The sequence below is a fragment of the Globicephala melas genome, chromosome 7 (assembly GCF_963455315.2).
Source record: "Globicephala melas chromosome 7, mGloMel1.2, whole genome shotgun sequence".
Lineage (NCBI taxonomy): Eukaryota > Metazoa > Chordata > Mammalia > Artiodactyla > Delphinidae > Globicephala > Globicephala melas.
In genome coordinates, this window is record NC_083320.1 from 72,782,952 (window position 1) to 72,809,768 (window position 26,817).

Consider the following 26,817-nt stretch of genomic DNA (forward strand, 5'->3'; position numbering starts at 1 on the left):
CATAATAGTATCAACTAATTAGTCAATATTGAAATATCTCTAATTGTTTCAAAATTTTTTTACATTTGGTTTATTCAAATCGGAAACCAAATATTATCCACATATTGCATTTGGCTGATAATGTTTCTTAAATCTCTTTTAACTCATATTTTCCCTTCCTTCTTTTTTCCTTGTAATTTGTTAAATCCTTGAAAGTTTTTCAAATTTCAATTTTGCTGATTGTATTCCCATAGTGTTCTTTAATGTGTTTTTCCATTGACTGAATTTTCTGTAAACTGATAGATAGGTCTAGAGATTTGATCATATTCATTTTCATATTTTGGCAAGAATGATTCAGGAGAATGTTGTATACTTATACCAGGATGCCAAAATGGCTGCTTGTTTCTCTGTGATGTTAAGATTATTCAGCGTTTTCAACAGTTGTCAGCCTGATCCATCCATTATAACGTTTCCTATCAGCTGTCAAAATGAAGTTTTTAGTAGCAATTGATGATCATGAACGAGGATCCATTATTTCATTATGTGTTACAATATGGTATATTCTCATGCTATCATTTATTTTTATTTATTTGGTTCCACTTTAAAATGTTATTTTGGTAAATTAAATAGGTACTAATTGAGCACCTATGATGTGCTAGCACTCTGCTAGACAGTATAAGGGGAAAACAAAATATGTATATATCATGGACTCTGCTCTAAATGAAAATAGAAACATTATGCTCAAAATGATTAGAGAACAGTTATCATATGGTAAGTGAAATAAAAGAGAGATGAGTGTGGGTTGGAGAATGTTTCATCGAAAATGTGAGACACATGGTGGACCAAGAAGCACTTTATGAAATAGGGGGGAACAGAGGGCATTTCAGGTGGGGGAATAGTTTCGGTCACGCCATGAGGCTAAGGACAAGAATGGTGGTATAAGGAAAGGCACAGGAAAAAACCTACCTAGAGATTATACATTAGCTAGGTTAAAGTAGGGCATTGGTTGGAAGTGAGAAAGCTAAATTATTTAGGTCATATTTGGAGAAATTGACATCACCCCATGAGCTTTCTGGTATTGTTCTAAATACATTTGGCACATAGACTTTGGATGGACTAGGAAATTACAGCAAAGTGGCTTAGGGAAATTCAGTAGTCTAGAAGCTGATTTGTTATAAATAAAAGCCCATCTGAGCTTAAGAAATATAAGATTGTTCAAGTAATAGGTAAAATGTAAAGAATTAGTCATGTTGATAGATGTACATAGTAATAAAAATGGAAACTACAGAGATACTTGTGGTTTCACAGAACAAACAAGATTGTTTGAAAGAAGAGGCAGATGCACAGGACTTGGTGTGAAGCTATGGCAAAGTTAAAGAAGTCAAGTTTAATTTTGGAAATGTTGTGTTTTGGGTGCACATACATACAGCAAAGTCTTTAAGCATTTGTTAGGATGGGATTGCAGACAAAAATGCAGAGTTGCTATTGTACATTTTAGAGTCAGACCAACAGAAGTGATAGGTTAACTCATAGGAGAGGATGAGCACATCAGATAACGAACAGAGAGAGGCTGAGGTTGAGAAAGGATAGCAATAGAGTTGCGTATAGGGTAGACACAAGAAGCAGGAAGAAGAGAAGAGGTAGTATTCATTGGTGGAGAAGCAGGGGAGAACAGTGTTATAGCCAAGGAAGGAAAGAGTTTTAAACATGAAGAGATGGTTGACAGGGTTAAGTACCAACCATGAGGTTAAGGAAAGAGGGACCGAAAACTATCCTTTAGGTATTCAGGAGAGTGATCCCTGGTAGCACTTGATAGGACACTTGATTTTGATATAGCATGTTGCAGATGGAAGGTGGGTACAGAAAGGAATAGTTGGGAAGTAAGAGGTCAGGACAGAAGGCATGGATGATCTTATTCTAGGAACAGGGTTCAAAACAAGAAGATAAATACGGCCAAGATAAGCAGTAGATGGGGAAACCTAAGTGTGCTTGAAAATCAGGGGTCTGAATTTCCTTGGTTATTTTGATAAATAGAGCAAAATATATTTTTAGAAAATAAACTTTGAATAATGAAAGTGCAAAAAGAGCTTAACTATTTAGTCATTTTAGCTCATCATATTTCTATGATATTTTATTTATTCAATTTTCACTTTATATATTACCATAATGAGTCATGCTTATATCAAATATGTAAGGCAAAGAGGTATTAAACTGAGAATGCTAGTTTCTTCCTTTTCCAAAAAAAATTTCTGCATACCTCTCCATCTCCCTCCTCTCTGCTTCGTTAGCTACGTGTGTACATGGAACATGTGTTTGTTTTTATTTTGTTAGTTTCATTGGTTTACTGCTTACAAAGATAATACATGTTTATTGTAAAAATGTCACTTGGCATAGAAAGGCTTAAGGATAAATTTTTAAAATTCCATGAAATGCTACTATTCAGAGATAACAATTATTATTGTTTTGGTAAACCTCCTTCCAAATCTCTTTCTATGTGTAGATACATAGATGATAATTTATATTAATGAGATCATACTATAAATGTGGTTTTGCACCTGCTTTTTTGCATCTAATAATATGTTGTGGATATTTTCTATGTTGATGAATATGGAAATATAGATCCTTTTTCAATGGCAGTCATTGTATGACGATACCATAATTAATTTAAGCTATCTCTTGTTGCCAGACACTTAGACGCTTTCCAGTTTTTCTGTTTAAGCAGAACTGCAGTGAATATTCCTCATGGGTACATTTTTGTGCACTTGTCCAGTTGATTGTCTTCTTTGAATAACTTCCCCAAAGTGGGGTTGTGGGTCAAAGACTATGCATGTTTTCTCTTGTGATACGTATTTACATATTGCCCAGTGTCCTCTAGAAGTGCTGTGCCAATTATACTTCTACCAGTAACACCTGTCAGTACCCAGAAATTTCTTTTAAATGTCTTAACAGTTTTTTCATCTTCATTCAGGCTCATTTTATTCACTTACAAAAATCAGGATGAAATATATCAGTAGTTCTTAAAAATTTTAGGATATTAGGACCATTTGAAAACTGTTGACCAGAAACTGGAACTATTGTTCCAGAAAATCACAGCTGTGCAAAAACACAAAACTTTCCCATAATACTTATGAGAATTCACAGATCCTTTGAAGTCAGTTCACGGACTCTTTAGGATTTCATTCCATGAATCCAAGTGAAGAATCTCTGAATGAGGTGATTTTAAAGTTGCTTTCTCCTTTTAATACTAACACACACACATCTTGCACATACATCACACGCTCATGTGCACACAGAATTTTAATGTGTACTTGGAAAATCTTTGACATCTGCTTGATTCAGAACCTAGTCTCCTTGTGATCTGTGAAATCACTTGAGTGTGTATAGTTATTGGAATGAATTTCTATTTCAGGTTCTTCAGTGGCGAGCCCACCAGGAAGAGGTAGCAAGACTGGAAATGGAAATTTCTGCCAGAAGGAGAGAAAAGGAAGAGGAGAAAGAGAAACAGTGGAAGAAGAAGGAATTGTTACAAAGAGAAGAGAAGAAAAAAAAAGTATTTATACTGTTGCTGTGAATGTGTGAATGAATGTTTAATTGCCTGATTGAGATTTGATTGACCTTGGTGTTTGGCATGGAATCCTCATAAGCAGTTCTTAGAAAGATTCATAAGGTTCTAGTGGAGTCTTGCTTAAATATATTTGAGCTTCAAAGACATGGAGGAGAACCCACTTTATTGACCTTCACAAGCACAAGTACATGTGATTAGAAGAGATGCTGTAGATAAAGAAAAGATAGGGTTTGTGATTGTTGTTAAATCGTGTACTAAATAGGGACGTGGCAAAACCAGAGGTACTGGGGTACCATTTTGGTTGACTGCAGTACAGCAAATGACTATCAAAAGATGTCCTTATTGGGAAAATACATTATACTGGGGTCAGTACAATTCATAGAATACCAAAAGGCCCTTTAAAGAATTTACTTCTTGATTTATTATGTGTTAGATTGTTTGGTTTTTCATATTGATACAAATTCATCATCTACTTTTGAACGAACATTTGTTTCCCAACCTTCAAAATATTAATCAAAACACTTATTTTTTTTAATTTTTTTTTTTTGGCTGTGCCATGCAGCTTGCGGAATCTTAGTTCCCCAACCAGGGGTTGAACCCATGCCCTCTGCAGTGGAAGCGTGGAGTCCTAACCACTGGACCACCTGGGAATTCCCCAAAACACTTATTAACAGCTTTAAAATGATTTCTGACAACCTGTGGAAAGTAAAACATATTCAGAGGAGATTTTTAAAAAATATATGGGATATTTGTTTAGATATTTTGTTTTTCCACACCACAAAAGTGATAGAATTTACAGTAAAAAATATTTTTCTTTAAGATTTTATGACTTCTGTGGAAATGATTCACAAAAGGCAATTTATGATCAACTCTATAACATAATGAAAGGAACTTCCATTAACCTGTACACCTGTATTGGCTTGATCTGCATGATATGTAAAATGTTTTCTTTTGGAGTTGCTTAAAGTGCTAAGAATGACTAATTCACAGTCCTTGATGAGTAAATTTTTGCTTTTGTGAACACAATTGATACTTTATATGGTCAACCAGGTTTATGAAACTCTTGTCTAGAAGTTTTTCCTTTAAAATTAAACATGAGGGGAAAAAAAAGGCACTATGGTTTTTTAGCTAGAAGTCAGATTTCTGCACTTTATACTTCAGTTGCCATTATTCTTGCTTGTTTTGTGCTCTTATATCAGCAAATTGGTGTAGAGTCAGCATGTGTAAAAAACAACACGTAGAGAAGTTATATGATTTTTGACAAAGTAAGCTGCAAAGAAGACATAATTAACAGTCTAACTTCTAAGGAAGTTGGGTGGTTTCATCAAGTCCCCATCAAGAGAGAAACTCATAAATATCAATCATGTTTCAAATAACATAGGTGAACTATACACATCTCTGTGGGAAAACTTAACAATTATTAACTATTATGAAACTACATATCCTTAGAGATTTGTCATCTACCTGGGCACCTTTCATAGCCCTTCCTCTATGAATTAGTATGATCATGAAAAGTACCGTATTTTTAAGCATTTGTTTGCATGTAGTGTCATTTTAAGTGCCATATAAAGAGATTTAGATACAGTTCCGCTTTCTGGGAACTTACAAAGACAGTGAAAGAATACACAAATTAGTAACTCAAATATTGAGAATTGAAGTAAGTGCATTTCATTGTTAAATTAAATTTGAGTTGGGGAATTGGCATGGTTATACAGGAATGGATAGACAGACTGCTTGCTGTTTTCTCCTCAGTCTCTTAGATTTCTGGAAATGAGAGAAAGGTGTTTTGAAAGATGAGAGAGAGACCTTTATTAGCTTGCAGATAAGCTATTGACATTTGGCTTGAAATTTGGCCTGACACCAAAACAACAACAACAAAACAAACAGTGATGGAAGGAATAATTAAGCTCTAAGCCAAATTCATGGTCAACCTCTTGAAAGTGTATGGGCCCGAGGCATATATTTTATTTTATTTATTTTCTTTTAAAAATTATTTCTTACATTTAGAAAAAAAGTTTAAAATACAGAGATTGATGTAATAAATACATTAGTACTCATCACCTAGCATTGAAACTGTTGACATTTTCATTCTGTTTCAGGTTTATTTTATTTTATAGATAAAGTTGAAGTCTTCTTTTGAGGACTTAACTCAGTACCATTTGCCTTCTTACCACACCAAAGGCAATCTCCATCATGAATTTTATTGCTATCTTTCAGGCTATCTATTGCTTTTAACATATTTTAATATGTATTTCATTTCTCTTACTTCTCTCATGAATATTACCACACTATTATTCTGCAGCATGTACTTCTCCATTTACCCTTACATTTTGAAATATAGCCATGTTAATACACAGAGAGCTAGTTTATTCTTTTAATGGCTATATAGTGTTCCACTGTAGAACTAGGATACCATTTATCCCTTCTTTTAGTGGATAACATTTAAGTTTCTTAAGTTCTGTTCTTGAAAGTGTGCTGCAGCAGCCACTTCGTACATATTGACCAGGGCATGTATGCACAGCTTTCTCTAGGGTGTACCTGGGGTGGGAATCACTATGTTGCAGGATGTGTATGTTTTCAACTTTATATAAGACTTTTTTTTTTTTTACTTTATAAGACATTAAAACTATTCTTTTTGACTTTTGCCAGTATGCTAAATGGGAACAGTATCTCAATGTTTTAAATTGGATTCTCCTGGTCACTTGTGAGATTGGAAATCTCATGTTTATTGGGCAGTTTTCTTCCTCTCTGAATTGCTTATTCATGCTTCTTGTCCATTGTCTATTTTTTTTTTATTTAATCTATAGATGTTCTTTATAAATTCTGAATATTATTTCTTTTTATCAGTTACATGAGTTGCAAATATTTTCCTTCATTGGTCATTTGCCTTTAAATTTGCCTCAGTGTCTGTAGTTCCACGGAAATTTCAAATGATCAAATAATCGAAGTTCTTAAACTTTTTCTTTGTGAATTGTGCTTTCCTTTATGAACTATGACCTGGTAGTGAGAACATCTCTACAGAGAGCTTTTATGTTTGCCTCTGCTAAGGGCCCTATGCATTTTACTGGCCCAGGACCAGTTTGTATATTAACTTTGAGACTTGGGACCCATGCTGTGAGCTGGGAGTGGGTGCTGACTTAGCACTCATGCACAGCACTGGGGTTCTGCACTTGGCCCTTTTCTTCCTCTGGTCCCAAGCAGAAAGTTGGCTCCTTTGTCACTCTCCTGGGGAGTGGTCACGGTGTAGCTAGTTTCCCTTGTGTGTATGGACAAATCCTATATGATTTCTTTCTCTTCGTAGGTAGCTTGGTTCCTGCACCCATGTGCACAGGTCCCACAACTAACACTGAAGGCCTGGCCACCAGCTCCTCAGACGTATCTCAGGTCCAGTTCTCCCCAGGAGTCACTTGGCTTTGGCTCCTTCTCACTGCTTTGACTTTGAGTTCCATCTTTATTTTCAGCACTGGGACACTGGGTGTGGGTGTATAGTTGTGGTATAGTTTGTCCAAAATTTCTGTGTTTAAAGTGGGAAAAAAGATTTCTATGTCAACTCAGACATACTGACCAAAGTTCTGACTACCTTTATATATACTAAACGCAAATCTAGATTCCCTTTGTTTTAACTATTTTACATGTTGGAGACAAATTTTAGTTCTTCAGTGCTTAATAGAAGCTTGGCAGAAAACCCCCTACAGACAGCCTCCCCCTGACTTGAGACTGGTTGCTTTATTACCTGGTGTTCTGTCTCTCGCCATCTACTGTTTCACTTGCCTGTCTCTTCTCGTAAGAGAGCAGCAATAGAGGTAGAGAAACTATGCCATGTGTAGAACCCCACATTAGGATTTCTGAACAAGAGATCAGCTTTATCCTAATTCTTCTTCCCAGTAATTTGTCTTTTAGGAAATAATATTTTCTTTTTGTGGGAATAACATAATTTGTATCCAGTGGCAAAGTTTATCCTAGTAGGTGCCCAGCTCCTTGCAAATGTACATTTATTAGATCACTTTTTTCTTTTGTGCTTTAAAACTCTAGTTGAACATAATATTCAGTTTTCATAGTTTTATCTCAAGACTCAAGGAAAGTTTTGATTCATAAGCTGTTAGGTGACAATGGTAATATTTCAGAAGCATCTCTCCACTTTCACAATTGTCATGGTAAAATCAAGAGATGATGCCTTTCCATAAACTATCCCTAGGAGCTATTGTAAGAAACAAGACTGCCATGCTAGATGAACCTCAAAATGCCTGATATGTAATATTGGTCCCAGAACCACCCTTTTACTAGGTGTGGCTCTTTGGATGGCTTGAATAACAAAGAAATTGCTCTGCATCACAGCATTTTAGGAGGTTTTGTTGCTGCATGATGCTTGGCATTCTATGGGATCCAAGGCGAGGATATTTTCAGCCTTGCTCCCAAAATGGAGACTTTAAGCAAGGCTCACAGAAAAAGGAGATATATCCCTTCCTTGATTTATCGTGTCACAGTTCCCTCCCAATTTTCACCAACTCTGAATCCAGCATTGAAACCACTCATATTGCACAACTGAGGGGTGGGGAACATAGTCAGAAAAGTCAGAATAACTCCACCAGCCGTGTGACCTTCAGCCTTATCTCAGAGATGTTTCTGGGGAGCCTCAAGTGACATTGCACCAGTAAATACCAATAGACCCAGTCTTCAGTAGAACCTTGGCAATTGGGTGCTTCCCTTTGTCCTCAGGTGACCTGGCAAACACTCAGAATTATATTCATCTGACAGATAACCAGGGAAGAGAGGAAAGAATCTAAAACAGAAGAGGGGAGGCTATCTTAATCAGAATGCAGGCGAAAGGGGTGGAACAGTACTACTTCTCAGAAGGTTCAAGAAACTCTGTGCTTAGGAGGGAATCCAGAGTACATTCAGATCAAAGCCATTCTCTCTATGTGGGGATTTATGGGTTCTTATGAGAGTAATTCATCATGATATTATGAAATCTCTTCTCCAGCGTTTATCAATCTAATAATATACTGATCTAAAGAGCCAAGAGTAGAAAAAAAGGTGGACACAGAGAATGAGAAAAAAAAAATTCCCAGGTTTTAAACTCTGCTTCTTCAAGATTGTTGGGACTTAAAGGGGCCAATGGATAGCCCCGTGACAGACAGCCTTCTAAGATGGGCCCCGAGACTTTCTGCCATCCCGGGATACATACCTGTATAATTGCCAGGACTGTAAATACCTAATTAGGTTATATTATATGGCACAGACAACGTTGAGAAAGGGAGATTATTTGGGTGGACGTGACCTAGTCACATGAACCCTTTAAAAGCAGAGAGGTGTCTCTGGCTGGTCACAGGATGGGTAGCCAGAGATTTAAAGTATAAAAGGGACTTGACCCACCATTGTTGGCTTGGAGATGGAGGAGATCACATGGCAAGAAATGTGGGTGGCCCCATAGGAGATAAGAGTGGCCCTAGCTGACAGCCAGAAAGGAAATAGGACCCAGTAACCTATAGTCCTATAATTGTAACAAACTGAATTTTGACAAAAAAAAAAAAAAAAAAAAAAAAAGGAATGAGCTTGGAAGCAAATTTTTCTCTGAAGCTTCCAGATGAGAAATCAGTTTTGGCAACACCTTGACTTTAGGCTTGTGATGTCATGAGCAGAGAGCCTAGCCATGCCTTTCTGAACCTCTGACTTATAGGATTCTGAGCTAATAAGTGAGTATTGCTTTAAATTGCTAAATTTGTGGTAGTTTGTTACACAGCAATTTAAAAAATCAATACAGATTTTGGTATCTGGACGTGAAATGCTACTATAACAAATACATAAAAATGTGGAAGTTTTTTTGGAGTTGGGAAGTGGAGAGAAGTTGGAAGAATTTTGAGGAGCATGATAGAAAAAAGACTAGAATGCCTTGAACATACCGTTAGTAGAAATATGGATAAGATGTGGCTGATAAGGGTTCAGAAGGAAGCAATGAACATATTATTGGAAACAGGAGAAAGGAGGATCTATCCTAATGGCAAGGTTCTATCTCCATCTATCCTAATGGCAAAAGACTCTAGAGTTAAGAGTTTATTTCCAACAGCATGGCATAGGGAAAAGACTGAAAGTGTGAATGTACAACCCTTTGTTATAGCCTCGAAAAGATCAAAGGGTCAGTGTATCCATTCATATAAGCAACACTTCCAAGAGATAAGGGGTGTTTCTCATAGATACTCTCAAACTAGAGAGCCTCAGAGAAGTTTTAAGGGCAGTTTCTCACAGCCACATCAGCAGGAGGCCAAGAGAGAGAAGGGTTCATCTCAAAAAGACCTGTGTTTATTGGCTTTTTTCTAACAAGGTGAATCCCATAAAATCCACAAAAGCCCATTTGGTTCTTGGGGAACGAAATGCTCTGGGGAGCAGAGGGAGGGAGAAAGACTGATTGGTCTAACTGGATCCCACTTAGACTAAAATGACTTAAGATATACTGTCAGTTTATGTAATGTACCACTGGGGACCAACTGAATTGTGAACACAAACAAAAAACACTGTGGCAGCACTCAGTCATGCAGTGACATTCAGATGATCTCAAATTGGTATACAACACTTTTTTACATTTTTATAAAATGGAGAATATGGAATATAAAAACTCTCATAGACTCTTTCGACCTTAAAAACATGTCTTTGAACCTCTCTGAACGCCAGTTTGACCTCTGCTCTAAAATCCGCCCACCCAGATCTCTCACTGCAAGCATCTCTGCGTAGGGACCACCTGCAGCTAGAGCTGAAGTAGCCCCATCTGGCTGAAGACCAATCTGTTGAACCTACTTCCCACCTTCGGTTTTGTGGTGCTCTCAGTTACTAACTCCTAGAAATGTGATCTTGCAGTCAAAGTTTGAGCGGGTGTTTTTCTTTTAATTTTTGGTACTTTTATTTGAAAATCTGATGAAATACCCAAAATATTGGCGCCATAAAACCTAGTAGGTAAATTAACTATCAGGATATTACAATGGTCAAAAAGAAAAGATAGTTAAGGTGTATTTTATGTAGAAATGACTCCAAAATAAACTGGGGGTTCAGACTTTATCTTCTGAATATTTAACCAGTCCTCTGAATGATATTGTATGAGTAAAGAAATGAATGCGGTATGGGAGAAAAGAAAATAAATCAAGGATCATATAATTTAAAAATATTCATAATGTTCCTTATTTTGTCATTAAAATTTAGAAATGAACATTAACATAGCTTGTTAACTGATTATGACCTTCTAATATGAGTCTAAATGTAGGGTCAGCTCTCAGTATATGAGTCAATAGGTGACAGAAAAGTAGGATGGTAATCCAAGAGGCTCACTTTTCTGGTTTCCATGTCTTTTAAAAGTGAAGATTTCCATTAGAACTTCTTTTTTAAAAGTGGAAATTATGGAATCTTCCTACTCTTTGTCAGGACACAATTTTAAGAAAAAAGTCAGATGGAGGGGAAAAAATACCCTAGATGATCAAGAGACAGATGTATTTGTTTTTCTGTAAAAGATTTCCCAGTAGGCAGTTTTAAAAGTCTTAAAACTTAACTCCAGGTGTCAATTTTTGGCTGCATTTTCTGGCTAGGTCTTGATTATTCACAGTGATATGATTTAATTAACAGACACCTATACAATGCTTGCTATGTGCAAGGCACAGTTCTATGTTCATTTAATCTTCTTAATAACCCTAAGGGGTGGGTACTAATATGATCTTCATTTTATAAATGAGGAAACAGAGACACATAGAGGGAATATAATTTCCCCAAAGTCACATAGCCATTAAGCAGTGCAATTAGGATTTGAACCCAGGAGGTCTAACTCCATCGTTCATGATTTTAAACACTGTGCTGTGCTGCCCATCACGGTGATTGCTGTTTGCTATTAATTTTGTGATTAACCAATTTTGAGAAAACTTGGTTTCAAACTGTTTGCTTTAGGGTAATTTTCATGGCTTTGATCCTGTTCTAGTGTACTCAGAACTGTTAAATTGATAGGTACTTGATAATTTAAAATCTCTTTAGTAGTCTGCTTACTAGGAGTATTTCTTTCATGTTTTACAGGTACATGCAGTCTGTCTTATTAATATTCTCTCAGGATTTCTCTCCTTGGGTTAATGAACCACTATAGCCAAACACTTTACAAGAAGCCAGACCATTATGGTTTGATCACAGTTGAAGTGTCAAGTATAAGACATGTGTTACGAGCAGGTTAAAAAAAAAAAAAAACAGCTTCATTGCCTCCTTGGTGTTGCTCTTTTGTTAAGTTGACTGAAGAAAATATTAACGATTTTGATTGTGATTTTTTTTTTTTTTACCTCTCAATATCTTATTTCACAAGAAGAAAATTTCCACAGGCTTCCAACATTGCATCTACCAACCTATCAGAATCTGTACCCACTCCTTTCCTTCCCTCCTTTTACAATGCATTAAGTATCTGTACTCCTGTCTATGGCCAGCCCCTTCACTTATGCACAGAATCCTATTCCCTCTCTCCTACGCAAGGTCATCCAAATCTCTCTCCCACCACCACTTCCCCCTTTTATTCTAGATCTTTCCTATTAACCTATAAATATACCATTCTCCCTTGTATTTAGAAACACACTCTCCCTTGACCTCATGCTTCCCCTGTTAAGAAAATCTCACTATCCTGTAGCCTCTACACACTGTCCTCGCTTCATCCCACCCATTGTCGCTTGAGCCATTTTGTCCCTCGATTCCAGCAAAGCTGTGCTTGTCAAGGTCATCAGTGATCTCCATGTTGCTAATTCCAGGGGTCTGTTCTCAGTCCTCACTTTACTTGAACTATTAAGATGGAAGTGATCACTGCCTCCTCTTTGGAAAACTTGATATTTAGCTTCTAGGAAGCCATCCTCTGTTCTTTTATCTCACTGGGTTCTCTTTCTCCATAAACTTGGATGGATCCTCCTCATCGTTCTAAGTCTTGGAGTTCCCTGGGGCCTCGGTGCTCTAAGTATGTGTACTTTCTAGGGGATCTCAACCAATCCAATGTACTTCATATGCCATTTATATGCTGACTCAAATTACCAATTAATATCTCTGGTCTAGATTTCTCTCTTGAACTGCAAACTCACACATCCCACTGCCTCAAATCTAATTTGACCCAAGTGTAATCTCGTTTTTCTCTCCAAACCCACTCTTTCCCCCATATTCCTTTTCTCAATAAATGGAATCCTATTCTCCCAGTGCTCAGGCCAAAAGCCTTGATATTTTGACTCTTGTTTTCCCCCCTCACACCCTATACTCACACCCTTACCTATTGTCATGAATAGAAGGCTCTGCATTCCAAATCAGAACTATTATAAACCTCTTACTCTTCTAATTCATTTCTCTGCATCCTCCCTTTCTCTTCCCTCCCTCCCCCTCCATCGATTTCCCGCGCAACAGGCAGAGTGATGCTTTTAAAAGGTGTGTCAGATTATGTCATTCCCCGCATTACGCTCAATATCTCTTGGATCTCATATCCTGCGACTTCCCCCATCACTCCTCCTGCTCCAGCCATCACAGCCTATTTCTTCCTCCTCGAACACCCTAGCACATGTCCCCTTAGCCTTTTGCACTGGCTGTTCCTTCTGCCTGGAAGAGTCCTCCCCCAGATGTCTGTATAACTCACTCTCTCACTCTATTCAGGGTCACGCTCAAATGTCATCAGAGAGAATGTCTATCCTTGACTACCAAACTTAAAATAGCATCCTCCTTCCTTGTCACTCTGTCCATTTACCCTACTTTATTTTTTTCTTGGCATTTATCGTTCCTCTGACATATCTTTATTTATTTATTGACTGTCTTCTCTTTCTCTTCTAGAATGTAAGCCCTGTAAAAAGGGGGGATTTGTCCATTTTCTTCATTGTTTTATCTCCCGTGCCTGACACAAGGCACTCAATAAATATTGTTTGAGTGAGTGAATTTAATGTATGAGCAGAATACAACTGTACTTTGATGTTGAGATATAGAGGAAAATATGCCAAACTAGGAGGCCCTAACAAGGTGGATGACCTTGGGCAAGATATGTAGGCTCTGCAGGATTTTCCCTCCCCAATTGTAAAATGAGGTGTTTGAATTAAATGATTGCTAAAATCACCTCAGCTCTAAGAAGTCATGATTGAATGACTCTGAGGTTTGATTACTTTTCACTTTTCACTCTCCCTGACACTTCAGGCTTTGAAATACAACATCCTCAGTATATATACTCCCTTTTTAATGAATAGTGAAAAGAGAGAAATTAAACAAGATTACAGACAAATTCATTTTAGCAAAATCAACATATGACACGATCATTATGTAATACTTCAATGCCCAGACTGAAAATAGACCTTACTCCTAAAGAAGACATAACAGTTATTTTTAAATCCACCTGGAATTTCAATTAAGAGGGAGATAACTAATGTGTTTACACCAGAATACTTTCTTGGCTCATCATGCTCTAAGGACATAAGACTACATCACGGCAGAAAATAGCTATTGCCAATTCGAGTAGGCAGCTCTGCTAGGAAAAAATGCTCACATAAGTGACCAAAGTGAAATCACCTAAAAGATTCATGTTATTTACTTACACATATAGACATCACCTACTTCCAAATAATTTATAATAAAGGCACTAACAATATTGTGCTAGATATCTACCCGTTGGGGCGTATCTACTCTCCATCCTGCTCTGTGTCCCAGGGAGTTGTCCTGTAGAAGGCTCCCTTGCCCTCTGGCTTCTGATTGTGTTCAGTCAAAGTGGAACACTAGAGATGAGGATGAGGGAGGAGAGTGAGGTTGGGAGAGCTGCTCCCCCAGCTCCTGGCCCTGCAGAGTTGTATTGACTAGCTGTGTCCTCCACCAAAGGTCTCAGCCCGTCAGGTGGCCCTCCCCACACAGCCTTCTCTGGCTCTCGGTAAAGCAGCATGGCTACTACATGATCCCTTGTGATTGCCCTGCATTCTAACCTTCTTTGTCATTGTCCCCTTATTACATTCTTCTGGATTTAACCTAATTTTGAGTGTGCCATCTGTTTCCTATTAGGAATCATTAAAATAGAAAATTAGTAAGAGAATAAGAGACAAAAAACTAAGAGGATGGGAATATAGTTATGTCAGCAAACCAAGACTAAAAAGGGATGCTGTAATTGAACATGGTTAAAGTTAAAAGGAAGCATTTAGCTCTTATTTGCTAATAATAGACAACATCTAGCACATCAGGAGCTGGCAGGGGGAGGGAGGCAAACCACCCAGAAGAAAGCATTTTCAATAGAAGTTTTACTGAGTGTAAATCAAGCCTTATATGATATTGTGTTAACCTTTATAAGGCCTATGGCATAAAATTAAATCATAGCTCAGTGAAACTTTTCTACAGAAAGTGAAAGTAATGCATGCAAGGTGATAAAAAGTTAAAATGTTATATACAAAGATATACAGTATTTTTGTCATTTAATTTGATATGGGAATAGAGTTTAAAAACTTCCAGAATGAATAACAGTCATGTCCCTTGGATATTCCTTCTAAATTTTGATTTTTTTTGGCCAGACTTTTAAAACATCCTTTTGTAATTATAAAGTCTTTTATGTCCATTGTAAATAGTTTGGAAAATACAGTCAAGCACACAAAATACAATAAATATCACCTGAAATCCTAAACCACTAGCAAAAGATTAATAACAATGTTCATATATTTTTTTTCTATATACACAAAGATTTTAATTTAACTAGTTGATACTGCATATATTATTTTTAACCTGATTTTTTTCATCTATCAATATATCTTGCATATTTTCCTCTGTATTCCTACCACATAATTTTTGGTGTTTGCATAGTGTTTCATTATGTGAATAATTGCATTTAACCAATTTCTTATTTGGTGGTGTTACAATATTTCCAATTTTTTTACCCTTTTAAGGCTGTAATGAACATACCTGTATATAAATCTTTGCATAGGTGCCTGCATATTAATTCTTAAACTTTATTTCTTAATTCTGAAGGCTTTTGCTAGTTAACTTCCCTATTTATTCTTCAGAAAGAGTATGACAATTTATCCTCTTACTGTAGGTAGATGTGCTTGTTTATCAGATTAGAGATTGGTGGCAAAAAGGTTCAAGTTTAGGACAATGAAAATAAGTAGCTGAAATACAAATAGTCTGAATTGTGGACTGAAAGGAGATCCATTAAATTCAAATAACCAGGCAGGATGGTGGAAAAACTGACTTTCTGTTTTTAAAAACCAAAGAACTAGCTTTGATTTCTTACCCGTGTAGAGAGTTTTCCCATCTTTGCATGGGATGCAAAGAATGCCCTGCAAAATAATTATTTTGGAGCCAAATTTTTTGCTCAGAAGCTTCAGCACATCGTGGATTGAAAAGCCCACAGAGATCTCTATACCACAAAGTATAGAAGAGATAACATTGGCTGAAAGGTTCTGAGGATGGAAGTGACCAAGTGTCCACCTTCAGCCCAAAAAACCTTGAATCTGGCTTCCATGGACAATTTGACTTAGAGAAGTACCACACCCTTGTGCTCTTTTGGGATTAAATGTACCTCTACACCCCACATGACTAAATGAATTGGTTCACTGATGTCTGTGGTCTGTCATTATTTTCTGTCTGGATACTTTATTAATAGTTTTGGATTTATATGAATTGATATAAGAAAAGTACTGTGTGCAGTGTTGCCTTTCCATATTCTTTTCCACTGGAGTAGTTTATCTCGTACCTCTCATCTGCAAGGTGCAATATACTGGATACAAATAAATATTACAGTATAAGGCATGTTTCTTACCTTTCGGAAGTTCACACAAGTGTGTGAAAATTTACTTGGCAAAATACAAATGATTGTCAAATAGATCGCATAGAAATAAGAGTCAGACTTCGGTTGGTGGTGACTTTATGTGATACAGGCTCATCTACATGAAACACGTGGGAAAAATTTAAAGTAAAAGAATGACTGTTTTTAATGAAGAGGCCCTGCTGTGTTTTCATGTGGAGCAACAACACTTTTTCTGTGGGTGCATATTCCGGGCCAAAAGTAGAAAAGGTGTGAGATGTGAGGAATTAGCTAAGTAAATGAGAATCTAGAGAATGGAATAAAAATCACTCTGCCTCAGTGGTTTATGAGTAAGGCAACTGGATATTCTGTACTTCATATTTCATGTATTTTGTGTATCTGGTTAAGCATTATGACATCCTCCTGAATTAGAGCCTTTGGAGCCTTTGGAATAATGACCTAGGAGCAAGGTACAGAAGATTGCTTGAAATCAGAGACCAAACTGTCTTCCTACTCTAATGCTTTAGTCCTAACTTTCTGGTTTCTATGTGTAAACAATAAATTCTTCTTCCATGCAATTATAATTTTTGGACCGAAGGAATGAAAATAATTGAATGGTTATGTAATATTAGTCCAAGTTTTTTAAAATTAAACTCTGATATACTCTTAATACCATAAATGTCATGTTTACTAATGGAGTTTTTAACTGGAGACAAATTGTTTTGAAGATTACAAAAGTAAGGTGGGATATAAAAATGATCTTAAACCCTCTGAAAAGATAGCACAGCATTACTTTGGCCCATAAATCTATATAGAGAATAGTTTCTTCAGTTTGTTTACACTTTTATTGGCTTAACTCTACCAAAATAAACAAAATATGGGACTACGAAAGAGGACTATCCAGTACAAATCAGAGATAACAAGTGGAGATGGGGGATAATGAGGACTCATTTTGGTTTTCAGAAAAGTAAGCTTTTTCTAGAAACCTTATCTGCAAGTCTAGAGGAGACAAGCTTTAAATTCACCTCTTACCCCGTGTGCTAACTTTCTGGTTCCTCTATCGTTGGAAAGTTATAAGGATCACTCAAAAAATCTAAACAGTAGTGTGTTTAAAATCTGTGTCTCAACAAATGTTCCAAAAGGCTAGTTAAATACTCTTAACCTTAACTTTAGTTTGAACCTTGCAAAGCCAATGTTTCATGACACACACTTCCTGCTCTTATTAATTGATGGAAAGTAATGGAACTGTCCTTAGGGAAATGTTTAGTTTTACCATCCTGCAAATAAAACTGCTGGCCTGGTTCCCATCCATAACTTTGTTATTCTCAGACCAGAGACCAGAAAGTGCTCCCACTCACCTAATGATGATCACTTAAGCCCTTCTATGTGTTATTTACAATACAACATACTAGGGATACAAAGATGAATAATGCAGATCAATATGGAAAGTATTATGCTAAGGATACATAAATAGTGCCTTAGAAGGTACACCTAGTTATGTCTGGAGGAGAGGGGAAAGGAGGAAGGCTGAGAAAGCAAAGCTACAATTGAGTCTTAAATGATGGACAGGAGGGATTTAGCAGGTAACAAGGCAGGGAAGAGCATGCCAGGCATGTAGTAAATGTCCAAATATATCAGTAACAATCCAGTGTTAGACCCTCCTGAAAAAGAATCAAGGAATACAAAGCAGAACAAAGAAGGGAGGGTAATAAATCTTAATTAAGGATCACTGGTGTGCCAAGGATTGAGCGAACATTTTCTTTTTTTTTTTCAAAATATTTTTGCTATTATTATTATTTTTAATGAAAAGATGAAATTGGAGCTAGGAGCTCTCTCTTTCTCTCTTTTTTTTTTTTACTATTTATTTATTTATTTGGCTGCATCGGGTCTTAGTTGCGGCACATGGGATCTTTTGTTGTGGCATGCAGGATCTTTCGATGTGGTGCACGGGCTCTTCACTGTGGCATGTGGGCTCTCTAGTTCTGGCGCGAGGGCTTAGTTGCCCTGCAGCATGTGGGATCTTAGTTCCCCGACCAAGGATCAAACCCGCGTCCGCTGCATTGGAAGGCGGATTTTATTTATTTATTTATTTATTTATTTATTATTTTTTAATATTAGGGTTTTCTTTTAACATCTTTATTGGAGTATAATTGCTTTACAATGGTGTGTTAGTTTCTACTGTATAACAAAGTGAATCAGCTGTGCATATACATATATCCCCATATCCCCTCCCTCTTGCATCTCCCTCCCACCCTCCCTACCCTACCCCTCTAGGTGGACACAAAGCACCGAGCTGATCTCCCTGTACTATGCGGCTACTTCCCACTAGCTATCTGTGTTACATTTGGTAGTGTATATATGCCCATACCACTCTCTCACTGGAAGGTGGATTCATAACCACTGGACCACCAGGGAAGTCCTACTAACATTTTCCCTAGAGGGTTCAGAGGAAGATTCAAGGAGATGGCATTTGTTCTGGTCTTAATGGTAGAATAAAATAAACAGGTGGAGGAGGAAAATGAAGTTATGCTGGTTGAGAAAACTGCAAAAGGCAGATAAACAAGAAAGTGCATGATCACCTTTTCTCTTCTATTTACGTTCACACTCTATAGATCTTTTCCAGTCTTGTAGCATCAAATAGCATTTGTAGCATTTTAAGTAGATATCTCCTTAATTTAGACCAGCCCTGAATTCTCCATTGAGCCGCCCATCTGTACCTCCAGATGTTTATTTGATATCTCTACTTAAATGTCTTACAGTCACATCAATTGTTTAATGTTTAATACTGAGCCTCCTGACTTCCTTTTCCAAACCTGTTATTCCTCCAATTTCCCATCTCAGTTTTTGGTACCATCATCCAACCAGTTGCTCTAGCAAAAACCTAGGAATTATCCTGGATTCCTTTTAGCTTCAACAGCCGTGTCTAATCCTTAAATGAACACTCTGACTCCACTCAAAAGCACATCTCAGATCTGAATAATTAATTTCCTAGATCCCAGTGATCATTTTTGCCATATTCTCTTTGGTCTCTGTTTCTCCTTTGCTCCTCTACTATCCATTCTTCACTCAATATAGCCCAAGCTATATTTTAAAAATCTAAGTCACATTATATCACTCTTTGCTTTAAACTCTTCAATATCTTTTTTTGTTTTGTTTCTAGAACTAAATCTTTGCCTAATCATCTAGCCCCCATCCAGCTTCCCAAACTTACCTCCAGTCTTAACTCACACTACCTGCTCCAGCTGTGCTGTTTTCTTCCCAATTCTGAACATGTGCAAGGTCGTTCCCACTCAATACTGTTGCACCTAAAGCTCTCATTTCCTGCAGTGATCTCCCTCATCTCTTTCCATGGTTGTCTCACTCTCATCTTTCAAATTTTAATCCAAATGTCATTTAAAAATATGCCTTCTCATGGTTCTACACAGATTTTTCTACATCATCACCATACTTATTTCCTTCTTAGAATTGAACATGTAATATTCTTTTCATTCATTTACTTGTTTATTTTCTCTCTTTCCGAAACTCCCAGCTCCATGAGGCAAAGGCCTAATTTTTCTTTAAGCACCATATCCCAAGTACATAGCACAGTATCTGGCTTAAAGCAGATGCTCAATAAGTATTTTTTGAATGAATGAATGCCAAAGTCAGTAGTTTCTTAAGACTGTAAATAAGGGTTTGTAGAATCAGAGACATTACATAAAATAAGGATTGAATTTGCTTTGATCATTGGGAAGTCACTGGCAAGAGTAGTGAATTGGGGTGGAGGCAGAGGTAGGAATGTCATGGGTGAGGACTAAAATAAGAGATGTGAAATTGGAGAAGAATAGGTATCATTGACTGAAAGGGAACAATGAAGGGTGTGGTGCTACAGTCTTGGGGGTCTAAAGAAAGTCCTTTAAAAACAATTTTTGTTAATGGGTGAGATTTGTGTAGATTTTCATGTGAGGAGAAGGGAGCAGCAAAGACCAAGAGGTTGAAGTTACAGGGGAAAGAAGGGTAGGTGATGGAGTAAGGTTATGGAGTTGGAATTGGGGAATAGGTTCTGGATCCCAGGTGAGGGTTGCCTTGGAAAGAAGGAAGGACAGCACTTCCTCTGAGGAGCAGGACATCAAGGAAGGAATCTTTTAGGGTCTGTGTTTCCTCTGATAAAACCGAAGAAATAGAGGCAGGTATGGAGTTTAATATAGTGAATGGGTTTTGAAATACCACCATGAGCAATCGGGAGGCACTGGCCAGGAATTCATAAAAGGAATGCTGATTGTCAATAAAGATTCAGCTGAAATCATCAATTTGGTACAGTTGCTGTTGGAAGTCCCAGGATAATAAATCACAGTTTCTGCAGTGTAGTGGGAGAGAGGAGCAAGGATACTAATTAGCAAAGCCTTGTGGTGAGGGCTGTACTAGAGGAATAAAACTATACGACTGGAACACAAAAGATGATGGAGAAGGGCTCGTAGGTTCTGGTCATAAGATCGATGGCTATAATTGAAGCTTTTGGAGTTGGAGCTGTTCTCCATGGTGGTAGAATCCTGGAGGAGGAGGTAGCTCACTGGAATAGAGGAAGTCATAGGACTCTGAGTTGGCAGGTCAGAGGGGCTTCAGACTGCAGTTGCGTAGGAAGGTAGAAGGAGTTGTTCTGGACAACAAGTCCTATGTGGCTGTGACTCACGTATCTGAATTCTCAATGAATATTTGAGAATGACCTGGAAGTCCACACATGCCAGTGATAAGGACATGTAGAGGGTGATATAGCCAGATATTGTAAACATCAAAGGAAGAAGGCACTGTACATGAGAGGGACAGCATCAGTGTCTCAAAGTAGCCATTAACAAGGAAGAAAATGCCCGAATCATTCCCCAGCCTCTACCAGAGTCAAAGATGGAAATAATTGGTCCTGAGATGCCAAGAAGCCTCAGGTGTGATATACTTCTAGGACCTGCACAGGACACTGCACCAGATGGTGTCAGTGATCTGAAGACACCAGCAACCTGGGGTTGGTATGCTTGTTGTCAAGGGACTGTCAGCAGAAGGACCACTGACTTCCCTCCAAGGTCAGTGCTGGGAGTAAGCAACATTATTGGTCTGTCAGAACCCAGAGAAAAATGCCCTTTAATCCAATATCTGTTCTTTTGAAGTATCTTCTTTTTCCCTCTGATTATGAAAGAAATATATATTTATTGCCCAAAATAAGGTAACACAGAAAAATACAAAGAATAAAATAAAGTTCGCTTATAAACCCAGAGGGAGATAATATAATGGTTGTTAACATTTCCGTATCTGGCACTAATAGAATGCGTTGGCATTTGTCAGTTAGGACTCTGAAATATCAGTCAGTGTTTCCTTTTTCTCCCTTTCCTACCCTTTCTTTCACTTTCCATCTTGGTGTGCTACCTTTCTAGCTTCATCTCTGTTCTCCCTAGATTCCGATCTCCATCATCTCTGGAGTAGAATCACTTTACCTTGGAGCCATCAGTAACTCATTAAGCATTGAATGGATGTCACTGGTGTGACTGCTCGTGTTGCAAGCCCTGCCACAGAGTTGCTATGGCTGTGGCCATGGTACTGGGATGCCTCTTTTGGTTCTCCCAGGTGTCAGAGCCCATGCTGCTGGGCAAGTCTGGAAACCACTTGGCTTTTCATATACATTTCTCAAAAGAGAAAATGCCACCTTGGGGATGAGGCTAACCCATACTCTACCAAAGCCCCTCTGCTGGTGGTCACTCACTGCCATTCACTATTAAGGTACTGTTTTTTACCAGCAAGAAACCACTCCCTTGACCCAGACACAACATGGCAGGCCAGAGCGGTTGAATGGTCCTCTGTCAATTAAACATAAACTTCAACTGCCCCATCACTAAGGCAATAATTTTTTTAGTCCCCTAAAAATAGCTTATGTGTGCTTCAGGTTTTCTCATTCTGCCTCCATTCCCAGAAAAAGGAAGTAAAACATGCCTAGTGAGGAACAATGCTTTCACCTTTTTGAGCCTGATAAATCTGTCCTTCATGTTACCACATGAGTCAGAACTACTATTTATCACAACCCTGCTAATTTTTTCTTTTCCTCCTTCCTCCCACCTATCTCCTGCCACTTCCCCAGAAGCATAAAACTTTCAACATCCTGCTGTCCATTAGTATAAATAAACTCGTGCTTTTAAAGTAAAAATAGGTTTAATGCTATATTTGTTAAAGACTACATTACCATAAGAGGATAAAAATATTCTTGAGTAACAGGTAGATCATATACTTTAGAGACAATAACATGCTTTTATTGTGGTTCCCTGAAAGCCGATTATTTTAGCCATAGATTAAAACCTTAGGTCTCAGCACAAGTTACATTTCCACTTCAGAAACTGTTAAAACATGCAGCTTCTCAGGACATGTATTTTTGTGTTTTAACTTATTTTTTCTGTTGCCAATACACTGTAGGCAGATCTAAGAGATAAAAAAGATGAAGGGTCATTTAAACTCAATATTTGCTATATGAAACAATGGATAATGTTGTTATAACTTTGTTTCTTGTTTTTAACATACCTGTTGTTAATTTAAATTTTATGTGATATTTATGCAATAGATAAGAAAATACTGGGCTAAAAGAGAGCAGAAATGGCAAGAAATGGAAATGAGAGATCTTCAGCGTCTGGAAGAACTGAAGAAATTAATGGCTGAACAGTCAGTAAAAGACAGAGAAAGGTAAAAGAAAAAATTTAAATTGTGTGGTAATGGAATTCTGTAATGTGTTAGGTGAATGGAGTCTTCCGTAATGTGTTAGGATAAATAATATCAGAGGGAGCATTTTTCTATACTTAATGTGTCCTTACAATATTTATATTCATAAATGAATAAAATGATACTTATAATGTATTTTAAACTCTCATATTCATACATGAATCTCTAGTTTTCCATTTTGTTCCTCAGAGAGCTTCCTAGTTAAAATCCTCACAGAGGATTTCATAGTATTTGATTGCCCACTGTGTGTGTGAAATAATACTGGCTGCTGCTGTGACTTAATATTTTGACCCAGAAGGAGGAAACCATTATTCAGATAAAAAGTCATTTACTACGACTGAGGCTGAGGAAGACAGTACGCAATTATTCTGTGCTCTGTGGTATTCATTCTAGTATACTTAAGATGTACCCAACGGTATAGGAAAAACCTGAATTCTCTAGAATAACGCAGTTTTAGAGCTGGAAAGGACATTTGAGATCAACTAATCCAGTTTCCTCATTTTATGAATGAGTGCACTGAAAAATTAAAATTATTTTTCTCAAGGTTACTACATCAGTCAGGGTCAGTGAGGAGACAGAGACAACATGGTAATTAGGATAGGGAAAGTTTAAGATAAAGAATTATTAATTCTAACCAAAAAAATCTCTGTTATATAAAGGGATAAAGAACTTTAAAGAATGCTGCAGGGCTGAAGGGAGGGTTCTCATGGAAGGAACAAATTTGGAGGTGGGGCCCCCCTCTCTGTGGTTGGGATTCAGACCTCAATGTAGAAGGTGTGGTGGTGCCCGCCACATGGTGGAGAGGTTCTTGGATGGGCTCATCCAGAACTTGTTCCTAGTCACGGGGCAAGCAGGCAACACCCTACCTGCGTGCAGGAGACCGAAGCTGGAAGTCAAGCATTGTGATGCTTATGCCTGCAAGACTCAGTGGGAACCTGACCATGGGAGTACCTCTGAAATTTGATGGGAAACTGGCCACGGGGTGCAACTGAACTCCACAAACACCACTGGGTGTCCCCCACACATGCTGCTGGTAGCCACGAAGCAGGAACAAGAAGGAGTAAACACTGGAACTAGGAAGGAAAGCCCCTTCCTTCTTCAGCATCCCTCCTGTACCCTTTTCTGACATGGCTAAGCATTGTACCAGCTGCAGAGAAGAAATAGTTACAGGGTCCAACTCTATTTTCATAGAGCAGACAATGAAGGGAGATTTGGAGCTGAGAGACAATAAAGTGGTAACTGGCATAGTTATCTAGTTTAGCTAGCTCCTGAGTAGATTTTCACAAAAGATAAATTAAAAATAGATCTTACATTTCATAACATAAATCACAAGTTTTCTTTACAGTTCGTCAGTGTAAAAAAAAATTGCACGGAACTCTTTATACTTTCTGCTCAATTTCACTGTGAACCTAAAACTGCTCTAAAAAATGAAGTCTACTAAACTAATAAAAATTGCATTTTAGACTTATCATAACTTAGGATGACATAACTATTTTACACAACAAGGTTCACTTATATCTAGGAAGCTTCCTTTGTGACCCATGGGAATTATGTCAGACTCCAGTGACCAAGCTTGCAGAGTGAATCTGTGGTTCCACACAGATGCCATGCAGTTCCCAACAACTTTCTGGATAAAATTCACATGATTTTCCAGGTATCTCAGGATTTATAATTGAGTTTAATCTATTATGAAGAAAGCCAATAATATAGCAAACCTAGGGCTCAAGGCTAAGAGATGAAACAACCAGTGAGAAATCAGTTAAACAAGCACAAACCAAGATATAGGAGGATACCAGAAGGCAGGCCAGGCCATGGGTAAGGCAGGCCAGGCCATGGGTCAGACAGGAACAAGCAGCTAAGTACTAAAGGCAAGGCAAATGTGGGGGTCAAAAGGCTGGTTGGATAGTCTGAAACTACACTGGGGAAACAAAAGAGAGCCACAGGAATTAAAGGGGTAGGTAAAAAGGAACAGATGTGAAGTCCCAGCATCTAGGAGACATGCTTCTAGTAAAATCTGCCCTCATAGCCAGGAAGTTTCTTTGATTACAGAGCCATTTCAGTTGCGTGTTTCTTGTCCCAATAATTATCAAGCTGACTCAGCCTCTACGAGGCTCTGTTTTGTCCTTTGTAAAATTGAAGTGGATAACTTTTGAGGGCTAAGTGAGCTATCAACTTTTAAGGGTTTATGATCTGTGTATTCAACTCATATGAAATGTTATAGATTCAGATAATTATGAATCCAACGCTTGCATGCCAGTGGGAAATCAGTGAGGAAGGCCATTAAAATATCCAGATAATATATCAGAAAAGAATTCTCAGAAAATTTTGGATGATATTGTAGATGAAAGGACAGTTCTCATTTTGTGATTTAGAGAGATGGAATTTAACATGCAAAAATGCTGATAGCTTTTGCTTCTGACAAGAACCAGAAGTTGTGTTTGTTTGTAACCATTCTGACGCTAAGAAATGTGGTTGATTGGTTAAAACGTATTTTTTCTACTACTGAAATACAATTCACAAATCTCATGTGTGATATTTTAGCTGTAGGCACATTTTTCTCATGTCAGAATAAGAAGGCTTGAAGCAATTTCCAGATCTGTTAAAAACACACATACACATAGCCTTGAGGATATGAAAAGTTCTGTTGTTTATTTCCTTTTTCTATTTTCTAATTCTAAGATTAAGTGTCTTGAAAACAATACTCGTAAATTAGCACATACATCAGGTTGAATCATAAGGAAATTCCATTTTTGTGGGTCAACAAATGGTTAAGTATTGGCAATCTTAAGAAGTTCAACATAGTAAAGAGATATAGCAATTCCTTTTATTTATTAATTAGATTTCCCATCTCAATCTATTACAAGCTATCTTTTGCCCTCATCACTTTTTTTTAGGTTAATTAATTAATTAATTTATTTATTTATTTTTGGCTGTGTTGGGTCTTCATTGCTGTGTACCGGCTTTCTCTAGTTGCGGCGAGCGGGGGCTACTCTTCATTGCAGTGCGTGGGCTTCTCATTGCGGTGGCTTCTCTTGTTGTGGAGCACGGGCTCTAGGCACGCGGGCTTCAGTAGTTGTGGCATGTGGGCTCAGTAGTTGTGGCTCATGAGCCCTAGACCGCAGGCTCATTAGTTGTGGTGCACGGGCTTAGTTGCTCCACGGCATGTGGGATCTTCCTGGACCAGGGCTTGAACCCATGTCCCCTGCATTGGGAGGCAGATTCTTAACCACTGCACCACCAGGGAAGTCCCAACCCTCATCACTTTTTAAAAATTGTTTTTGCCAAAATTTCCACTAGCCTCCTAATGCCCTATTTTCCTTTCTCAACATGCCAAAGAGGTTGAGGCGGAAGACTCTAGAATCAGGTTGTGAACATTAGAATCCTGGCTCTATCCTTTATAGCTGTGTAACCTTTGAGTAAGTCATTTCACTTTTCTGTGCTTCAGTTTCTTCATCTGTAAAATGAAGACATAAATAGTATCTACGTCATAGGATTGTTACAAGGAGTAAGTGAGATGTTAAATAGAACACACAGCAGGAACATAGTGAGTATTCATTAAATATAATGATTACTATCAATTGACTTTTTAAAACATGAGATACCATCTAACATAATTTGTTTTCAAAATATTTAAGTATTTAAGATATTTTAAATAAAACGTGTAAGAATGAGGACACTCATAAAAAATAAAATGTTGGGAATTCCCTGGTGGCCAAGGGGCTAGGACTTGGCACTTTCACTGCTGTGGCCCAGGTTCAATCCCTGGTCAGGGAACTAAGATCTCTCAAGCCACGTGGCATAGCCAAATAAA

The 26,817-nt window shown here is 37.7% G+C and overlaps 1 protein-coding gene across 2 annotated transcripts in view; it reads left to right on the forward strand.

Moving 5' to 3' along the window:
* CCDC148 (coiled-coil domain containing 148) overlaps nt 1–26,817 on the forward strand; it is a 480,287-nt gene that overhangs the window by 195,611 nt on the left and 257,859 nt on the right. For both annotated transcript variants that reach the window (XM_060302422.1, XM_060302421.1), the window contains exons 11-12: nt 3,389–3,529; nt 22,852–22,970. In XM_060302422.1, the coding sequence (XP_060158405.1) occupies nt 3,389–3,529; nt 22,852–22,970 (260 nt within the window). The remainder of the gene's footprint in view (nt 1–3,388; nt 3,530–22,851; nt 22,971–26,817) is intronic.